Source organism: Hippopotamus amphibius, chromosome 11 (genome assembly GCF_030028045.1).
Source record: "Hippopotamus amphibius kiboko isolate mHipAmp2 chromosome 11, mHipAmp2.hap2, whole genome shotgun sequence".
In the NCBI taxonomy this organism is placed as follows: Eukaryota; Metazoa; Chordata; class Mammalia; order Artiodactyla; family Hippopotamidae; genus Hippopotamus; species Hippopotamus amphibius.
This window is the reverse complement of record NC_080196.1, coordinates 108,140,005-108,149,704: the sequence shown is the minus strand read 5'-3', so window position 1 is coordinate 108,149,704 and position 9,700 is coordinate 108,140,005. Positions and strand designations below refer to the sequence as shown.

The 9,700-nt window shown below is 42.4% G+C and overlaps 1 protein-coding gene across 8 annotated transcripts in view; it reads right to left on the bottom strand.

The window, feature by feature from the left end:
- Positions 1-876: 876 nt before the first annotated feature.
- The window catches only part of SOCS6 (suppressor of cytokine signaling 6), a 30,197-nt gene continuing 21,373 nt past the window's right edge, over positions 877-9,700 (bottom strand). For all 8 annotated transcript variants that reach the window (XM_057699620.1, XM_057699617.1, XM_057699616.1 and 5 more), the window contains one exon: positions 877-3,309. In XM_057699620.1, coding sequence (XP_057555603.1) covers positions 1,573-3,180 — 1,608 coding nt within the window. In that variant the 5' untranslated portion in view covers positions 3,181-3,309 and the 3' untranslated portion in view covers positions 877-1,572. The remainder of the gene's footprint in view (positions 3,310-9,700) is intronic.

The following is a 9,700-nucleotide window of genomic DNA, read 5'->3' as shown; positions in this document are numbered from 1 at the left end:
TATTAAATTTGACCTACGACCTTCACTCTTGTTTTTAAATGGGGGTAAGAGATAGGAAAACTGAGGGACAAAGGAAAAAATGTCTTAAATTACATGTTTCATCTGAGAGGGAAACATTTCCTTTAAAGTTATGTAGCTAGAAACATCTTCTGGATGGAGCAATTCCAAAATACTACACTAAAGAATTACGCAGTGAATGAACACTGCATTTCAAAATAACTAAAAAGTATTGGAGATAACATACTCGCCCCCAAAGAAGTGAATAAAAAAGATGAAAAAACTAATGACGCCAATTTACTTAAGACTTGGCTAAATTAAAAAGAAACAAACAGAAAACCTATTTTTAAATGGCAGTATATGTATGGTAGGCAAACACTTTCACACACCTGATTCAGTTTTAATACTTTTCTTACATGGTGCTCCACAATTTTTCAACTAAAGTCACTGGGTTTGTTTTTTGTTTTTGTTTCTTTGGTGGGGGGAAGGAAGGGTCAAATCTAGCACATCTTAACAGTGACTACATAAAAGAAAAATAAAAACCCAACTTTAAAACAATGTTTTCTTTCTATTCAAATCAATTTAAAACTTTATATAAACTTAAATGCTGCAGAGGACCTAGTCCATTTATGAAAATCTTTTCCATGTCAGATTCACCCAAGAAAATGCTGACTCTGCTAAAGAAATCACAGATAAAACATTTTACCAAAGGAAAGTGTAGATAACAAAAAAACTGCTTATCACAGGAAACTACGATCATCTAGTATTTCTTTAATAGTTCTAGTTCCGTCGGTCTTTATGTGTTATGCCAATTTGTACCAGAGTTTAATGACAGAAAAGGCAACGATTTCTAAACTGGTGGTATACATTTCTTTACAATTTTTTAATGTAAGGCCATTTATTAAAAGACAAACCACAAGATGAAATGAAGGCAACAGAAAAATCCAACTTCTCACAACCAAAAAATAGCACAACCTTAAAAATAATTTAGAAATGAATGCTGTAAAAGATATGCTGCAGATCTGTGTTCCATTACCCAAGATTATGTCAGTTCATAATTCTAAATAAATCCTCCTAAAGTATGAAATTAAAAATCATTTTCAGTGTAGGTGTAAATTCTGTGACTTATCACACGGCTATGTTTACTCAACACTATTTTTGAAAATGGGCCATTGAAAGAGACATAACAATGTTCATTCTAGAAGTTCCATCCAACTTTACTTAGAATTGAATACACATGAAATGTGCTTTTAATGCATAAAAATCACAGTGGATAGCAGCAAAGGACGGGGGGGGAGGGGAGGGAGAATCTGATGGTTCACATTGCGATTACTCTGCACACCGATGGAAGATAGTTCACACTGCTACAACTTCTCAGCACTTCCCTTCTTCACCAAAATAAACCCGACACCGTGCCAACACGCCCCACCCCTAATCGAACTGGTTACCCTTTTACACATAAAACGGAAACAGTATGGCAGCAAAAGATTCTGGTAGCAATGAAAAGTTTGTAAACTGTATTTCAATCTCTCTCTCTTACTCCCAAAGTGCAAGCTGCAGGGTTCTCATCACCTTTCAGTAGTGCTTCTCCTGTAAATAATCCTTCATTTTGTTGGGCAGGGGCAGCTTCTGAATCAGGTCTATCCTGGTGTACTGGCGGATGACGAAGCGGCACAGGTACTGCAGGGAGCGCACCTGCATGAAGCGCGACACCGGGTTGGTGAGCCTGACGGGGTAGGTGGCGGAGCCCGGCAGGCGAGACCTGGAGTAACAGAAGGCCCCGTTCTCGGAGTCCCTGATCGAGTGCTCGATCAGGTCCACGATGGACGTGTGTCCTTCCACGTCCGGCTGTTCGTAAAAGCTAAACCTACCGTTTGAATGTTCGATTCTAGTGTGAAGGGTTTTGCCATGGGAGCGAAAGCTCAAGCTTAAAAGGTAACGGTCGTCAGAACTGTCCCGCACCAGGAAAGAGCCGTCGGGCACGTTGGCCAGCTTCCCTTCCGCCTCCCAGCGGGTGATGGGGCCCCAGTACCACCCCTGTTTCGCGAGCTTCTTCAGCTCCTCTGTGAGGCTGGTCACGACCATGGGGCCGCTGCTCTGCACCGAGTCATACACTCTGGCGACCCCGGGGGCAGAGTTAGGGTCGAAATTCAAGTGACAGCGCATACTCTCGGCCACGTGGGCGTCCGAGCCCGCGAGCCCACCGAAGTGCCTTTGGATCGGATTCGTCTGCAGGGGAGGTAGCAGCGGGGAGAGTGGGGGGGCGTCGTCGTGACCCGCTCGCGGGCTCTGCAGCACGACTCCCGTGGTGCCGATCAGCAGGCCGCTCACCGACTGGTCCACGAAGATCTCCGGGGCCACGACGAGGTCCTGGTCCACCTGATGCTCGTCTTCGGGGAAAGGGCCCCCCGCCACGGGAGGCGGGACTGCCGAGACCTCCATGGGGGAGGAGCTGTCCAGACAATAGCCGCGCGGGCCTTCCAGAGGGTACATCCCCTCCTCCAAAGGCACAGTGTACTGGATGTAGTCCTGAGGCACGAGTCCGATAACGACAGGCACATGTTCTTCCAGGTGGAGATGCAGGTCCCCATCCTGAGACTCCGAACTCTTGAGCGAGTTCGTCTGTTCTTGGCACGCGGTGTCGGCCTGGAGGTCGTGGAAGTCCTTGCGCACGCCGTTCAGGGCCGCGCCAGGGCCGGGCGAGTGCACCAGGGCCTTGACCCGCACCTCCATCTTGATGCACGTCTCCTCCGACGTGGTGGGACGCAGGGGCCACGGCGTGGGGCTGTAGTGGTGGCTGCGCAGGGAGGTGGACCGCATGGGCCTCTGCGCCCTCACGTCCTTGAAGACGATGGGGGCCGAGGAGGAGGAGAAGGTGTCCTCGTCCGCGGAGCCCCCGGAGGGCGCGCCGCCCTTGCCCTTCGGCTTCTGTTTCGCAGAGAGCCGTCTTTTCAACGTACCCATTAGGCTTTCACTTTTTGATCTGTTCTTTCCGCCTTTTTCATCTTCACTGTTGAGATCACAGCTGGCTATATCCTTCCCATAGCAGCTACCAAATAAGGAATCCTCTTTTCCAAAGTCACTGGCTAGTGATGGTTGTTGCACGACCATGAAATCCGTTTCCTCTTTACTTTTATTCAAGTTGAAAGATTTCCGGAAGGTTTTAAGACTAATTTTCTTCATTCTGACTAGTTATCTAATCCAAGGGGATTAATTTCTCTTGGGAATATTATCTTCGAACATCTGGTGAGGCTGTATGCAATGCTGCATCTACATATTTTTCCAGCTTCATTTACCCTTTGGAGCCATTTTCTAAAAAAATAAAAATAAAAATTTTTAAAAGGTCACATTAAAAAATATTTCCACAAAAAATTTTATTTTAGTCACTTTTACTCCTTTAGCTTCTGAACAAGGACACCCGAGTACATTTATAAGAAGGTACACACCATTAGGACAGGTTTTGTCCATTTCACACAGCACAGTAAATCACTGCCTACAATGGAGTGAGCACTTGATGAATATTTGATAATGCTTACAGACCAAACGCTACTCTACCTCTTTTCTTTCTGCACCTTGCTTTGGTTTTACCCTAATTATGGTTCGTGTGCCTATACTTCCTAACACAGCTCCAAAAGAGCCTCTCGTCCTCTTCACACTCATCCACACCATTCCCGGCCTTCCCCGCCAAGAGCCTGTGTCCTGCAAACGGCCAACACTCAACAAAAGAAGGCACCACGTCCATAACAAGGCTAACTGATTCAACAACCTATATGTATTTTAAAATATTAAACATCTGTAAAAATGAATTATAGGAATTCCATAATCTGTGATGTTATCTAGGAAAAGCCTAGAAACGTCCTTGTATAGCCATGAGTCCAGTGAGAGCGGGGCCCATCCACCTTCACGTTCCCAGTAGGCGGCACGGCTGAGAGCACCCCAGAGAGGTGCTTGCAGCTGCAACACTTCCACCTCCGGGGACACTCATAACAACTAGATAAGTACAATTCATCATAGTAGTAGAAACTGCATTTATCTGTCTTAACAGGCAGAAACTGGTGACCTGAAGACTAATAAAAGCCTCCCTGTGTTAAGTGATAGTTTTCTGGCTCACTAGCAATGAATCCAATGTTGTCTACCAAAAAACTGGGCATCAGTTCACACAGACATTAAGAAAATTTAATTACCAATATCCGTAAAACTGAAGGCTGTGAATATCAGAGAAAACATACATGTTTAGCCCCAACAACAGGGATGCTGCAAAGAAAGTACTATTTATAATAATAGCTGAAAATCAGCAAACTCTTGATAAACTAGATCAATGGATCAGTATCCAAAATGGCTTATATCTGGTCTGTCTGGAGTGTCACCCCACCATCTCCCAAACCCAAGCACGTAAATCTATTTAAAGCTTGACCTAGAGGGTCAAGCCCAGCTGACTTTCTAGGAATGGTATAAAATGTTAGTTCAGATTTCTAATTATTAGAGAAATGCAAATCAAAAGTACAATAAGGTACCACCTCACACCAGTCAGAATGGCCAACATTAAAAAGTGTACAAATAACAAATGCTGGAGAAGGTGTAGAGAAAAGGGAACCCTCCTACACTGTTGGTGGGAATGTAAATTGGTACAGCCACTATGGAAAACAGTATGGAGGTTCCTCAAAAAACTAAAAATAGAATTACCATATGATCCAGCAATCCCACTCCTGGGCATATACCCAGACAAAACTCTAATACATGCACCCCTATGTTCATAGCAGCACTATTTACAATAGCCAAGACATGGAAACGACCTAAATGTCCATCAACAGATGAATGGATAAAGAAGACGTGGTACACATATACAATGGAATACTACTCAGCCATAAAGAAGAATGAAATAATGCCATTTATAGCAACATGTATGCAACTTGGGATTACCATACTAAGTGAAGTAACTCATAAAGAGAAAGACAAATACCATATGATATCACTTATATATGGAACCTAAAATATGACACAAATGAACCTATCTACGAAACAGAAACAGACTCATGAACAGAGAGAACAGACTTGTGGTTGTCAAGAAGGAGAGAGTTGGGGGGAAGGATGGAGTGGGAGGTTGGGATTAACAGATGCAAACTATTATGTACAGAATGAAAAAACAACAAGGTCCTACTGTATAGCACAGGGAACTATATTTAATATCCTATGGTAAACCATAATGGAAAAGAACATTAAAGTATATATAACTGAATCACTGCTGTAGAGCAGAAATTAAAGCATTGTAAATCAGCTATACTTCAATTTAAAAAAAGGAAAAAAAGTTCAGTTTCAATCTTAATTATGAAGTCTTTTGTTTTCCTACTGCTGCGCCTGGTTTATGCTATTTTCCACCTCCTAATAAATGTTCTCTTCTTCTTTCCTAATCCACCTTTCAGGGAATTCCTTAAAAAAATATACTTCCTCCTGAAATCTCTGATCAGCCAGCCAGAAGGGAATTCCCTCCCTCCTCTGGACTCCAAATACTCAACCTGTACCTCTTTAATAGTATGTCACATAGTGACTTAGAACTGCTTGTATACTATTCATATCTTATCTCTCCAACCAGACTGTAGTACTAAAAAATAGACACCATGTCTTATTCATCTGTATACTCCTAACCAGGAACTATCATTAGATATTTAATATATACTGCTGAACCTCTTTGATACCAAATAAATATTCCTTAGCTATCAAGTAAATGAATAAAGAGAAAAATCCACATTGTGCAAAACTGGCTAAATCTCCTCGTATCAAAATAAAGCACTCTACCTCCTATAAAAATTGAGTCATAAAAATTGAGTCATTGCCAATTGATCAAGGATCAGCAATTCCACCTAAAAAAGGCCACACAGAAAAACACATGTCCATCAGTTAGTAAGCTGTACCAGGTCTCTACTCCCATACTTCACATGGTATGCATTCAGGCATGTAAAAACTACTTAAGAAATTCTACCAAATAAATACTAGTAAAGAGAAATAAGTAAATATACTAAATAACACTCCTCCCCCCCAATACTTAGTACCCTGTAGTTGCATAAGTACACCTAAAAATAAAAAGTATCTTTGATCTCACAAATTGAGGCTGGGTGAAAAGTAGCAGAACAATGGCGATACCTACATAAGGACTATGCTGTCATGAGGATTCAAAAGAAACATAAAATTGTCCTCAGTCTCAAAATGTTACAGTAGGCACCACAGATGGTCCCTTCTTGTTTGTAAGCTACCTTTCATAAAGCCCTCTACTGCCCTTTCCCCCTCCATTTATAACATACTCTACTAGATCTAAGAGGAGTTAAGATGTGTGATTCAAAACTAAGAGATGAAATCTGTGAGCTCCAAGACAGGTCAAGGAAAACGTCAGGAAGAGGCTGGACAGACACAATACAATCTCTTGACAGAGTATCTTGAAGCAGTAAACTTTGAACATGACCCATGATTAAAAGCTCTCTAAGTCAGACTAGGTTGTAAATAAAGACACAGGGGAGGGTATAGTGAGTCCTAATTTTGCTTTCTAGCTGCACCCTAACCCACTACATGCTAGGGTGTGGGTGACATTCACACTGGGTCTTAGTGGTTCTGCCAATCCCCTGAACTCACAGACCAAATACTTTGTTTATATTCCTTTCTCTACCTGTCACTTTCCTCAGACCCTCAAAGGAGTCCTGACCTACAAAAAAGGTCTTCTATCTTCAGAGAAAACTTTTTAAGTGAGAAGAATGCACCTTGGTGGTAACAGAGCCAGTGGGCCTAAGGTCCCAGGGCTCACCATTTCCTGGGAGTAGCCACCTGGAGAGTGCAGACATGAAACAAGTAAAGCAAGGAGGACATGACGGTTTGTAAAGGGAGGCGATCAGAGAATACCAGGCTTCCTACTCTAGACTCCATAAACACGTAAGACCCATCTCGAAGGCCTCTCTGACAGCCAAATATTTAGACCAAGGCTGGAATGATGAGGAGGAGCCAGTCATGCAAACGAAGGCTGAGTGAACAACTTTCTAGATTGAAGGAAGAGCATGTGCAAAGGCCCCGAGGTGGGAAACAGCAGACGCAACGCTGAGAAGCCCAGTGTGCCTGAAGTCCAAGGCACAAAGGAGGGGTGGGCACTAGACAGGCACAGCAAGGTATCTGGGCCTGGTTCTAAGTGCAATGAGAAGAACTAAAGTTTCAAATACCAACATGGTCTAGTTTAGATATGCACTTATCAGTTTTGAGCCCACATATCATTCTCTCCAACACAAACCCACCAGGAATGTAACCTCGATGACAAAAACAGACCAAAAAAACCCAGGGGTCTCAAATGGCCTCATCTGAAAAGTAGATGAACAGTTTCTGTATAAAATGTAAGATGTTAAAACAATCATTTGAGCCATTTGGAGCTCTAAGGGAGGACTATCCAAGTTTCCCTAACACGCCCCACACCTCAAATTTTTCTAACAATGGATGGGTGGGGAGAATTCAAGTTCAACATATAAGCACTGGAGAGACTCAAACATGAGTCAACTGCATAGAAAGGTTTTATTCACAGCTAATTTCCATTTGCAAGTAATTCTTCATAATGCCCCAATTTTGTGATATAATTTTAGTGACATAAAGTAACATTCAATTTCAGTTCTGGCAGGAAAATAGTTGTATTTGCAAACTCTTCTGGCTCTACCAGCTATGGATATAATAGTCATTAGAAACATGTGTGTGCACACGCACACGCGTAGACTCAGTTAATGCAGCTGGGAACACAAACAGATTCATTCCAAGGTTGGATGGAAGACATTTACAGCACATGCCACATACTGTAAGCCCAAGTGTTAGGGATCCATAACTAGGTAAGCTGTGAAAAGTAGGTCCAGAAGATGAAGAAAGATCCAGAACATGATGTGGAAAGGAGGCCTGAATAAGAACACACCGCAGGATCTAGGCAGCCTATAAGAAGGCAACAGCCTAATCTCCTGCCCACATACACTCTGGTCTTCCTCGAATCCAACGCCAAACTGCAGGAAGAGTAAAACCTGAAATAGCTTTCCATCTCTCTCAGTAAAAGACACGTCTTTACACTGGACTGTAAGGCCCACGTGTGCTCCCATTCTTACACCACTCTTCCCTTGCCCTCTCCACCCGCCTCCTGATTCTCTGTGGACACTACGAACACACAGCCAACCCCCCACTTCTTTCAAGTCTTCAGACTGTCGCTTTCTCAACGAGACCTGCCCTGACCATGCCATTTAGGCTGCAACACAGACCCTCTTACCGTGCGCATTTTCCCTGGCAGACAACAGAACTGTCTTATGAGGTTCTCTGTAAATCTCTCCCTCTTTTAAAGAACATAAGCTTTACAAAAGCAGGGCTATGAACTCTGCTTTACTCACTGATGTGTCCCAAGCATTCAGGACATAGCAAGGGCACAGGAGGCGCTCAGTAACTGAGTTAATTTTAGCCACGCAAACCTCATCAGGTGTGGTGATCAGATACCCTGCCCATCTTCACCTCCCTTACACCCCCCCCCCAAGCGATCATTTACCATCATTTAGGGAAAAGTTACAGAACTCCTTGACACGGTCAGTAAAGTTCTGCACAGTCTGGCTATTTTTGGTGATTTCGCTCCATTCATATCCACCACACCAGCACTCAGCACAGAACTGTTTGATTTGAATTGGCTTTTTGGTTGTTGTTGTTTTGTTGGTTTTTTGGGTTTTTTGTTTGTTTGTTTATTCTGCTCTTTGACTGATTCCTTCACACCTCAGCTCATCTGTCAAGTCCTCGGGGAACATACCTTGCTCTTCCTGATTAGGTGAAATGCCCCAATTACAGGATCTCAGAATGCTGCATACCTCTCTGGCCTACAATTTTCATCTGAGATGTAGGCTTACATCTGTTTGTATAACTATTTGATTAATATCTATCACACCAGCAGACTATAATCGACACAAAAGCAGAAACTATGTCCATTTTTTTCATAGCACGTTATCCTAGCACCTAGCTTATATCTGGCCAAAAGAAGGCACTCAATAAGTACTTGTTAAATAACAAAGTAAAATGAATGAGAACACTGGTCCACAACGATGGACAACTTGATGCAGATGTATGTAATTGCCTCCACAGCAGAATCAGTCACCGCCTCTGATGTGGTAAGTACTACACTTAAATTACCCTTACTAGATCTGGGGCTCAAATGGTTCTGATTCCCACCATCACATCCATTTCATAGAAAACAAGACCCATAACCACAGTAGAAGTACTTGGTAATTATCTACTTGATAATTATTCCTTTTTCAACTACCAACCTATATGCAACTCAATATAACATTCAATAAACAAAATTCAATCCTAAACATTAGAAACTACAAAAACTTCTATAAGGCCATATGGTCTTTTATCTCTTCCCTTCATTTTCTAGGCAAAGATTACTCTGGAATTTTTAAGAGTATCTGTTTTTCTGTTTGCACTTCCAAAAATATATGCCATCTTTTTATAGGATTACCATCTGCCTCATCATGCCGAAGTAAATGTTCTGAATTAGTTTCACTGCTTTTCTAATTGTAAAATTTTAAGTTTACACATATACTTGAAAACGTGTATAAAGGTTCAAGAGGAAGTTTTAGACATGAATACTTTACCCATACAGGCAGAAGATAATATCTTCAAATAATTTCACAATCTCGTTTTTAAGGAATGATTGGAGGCAGTT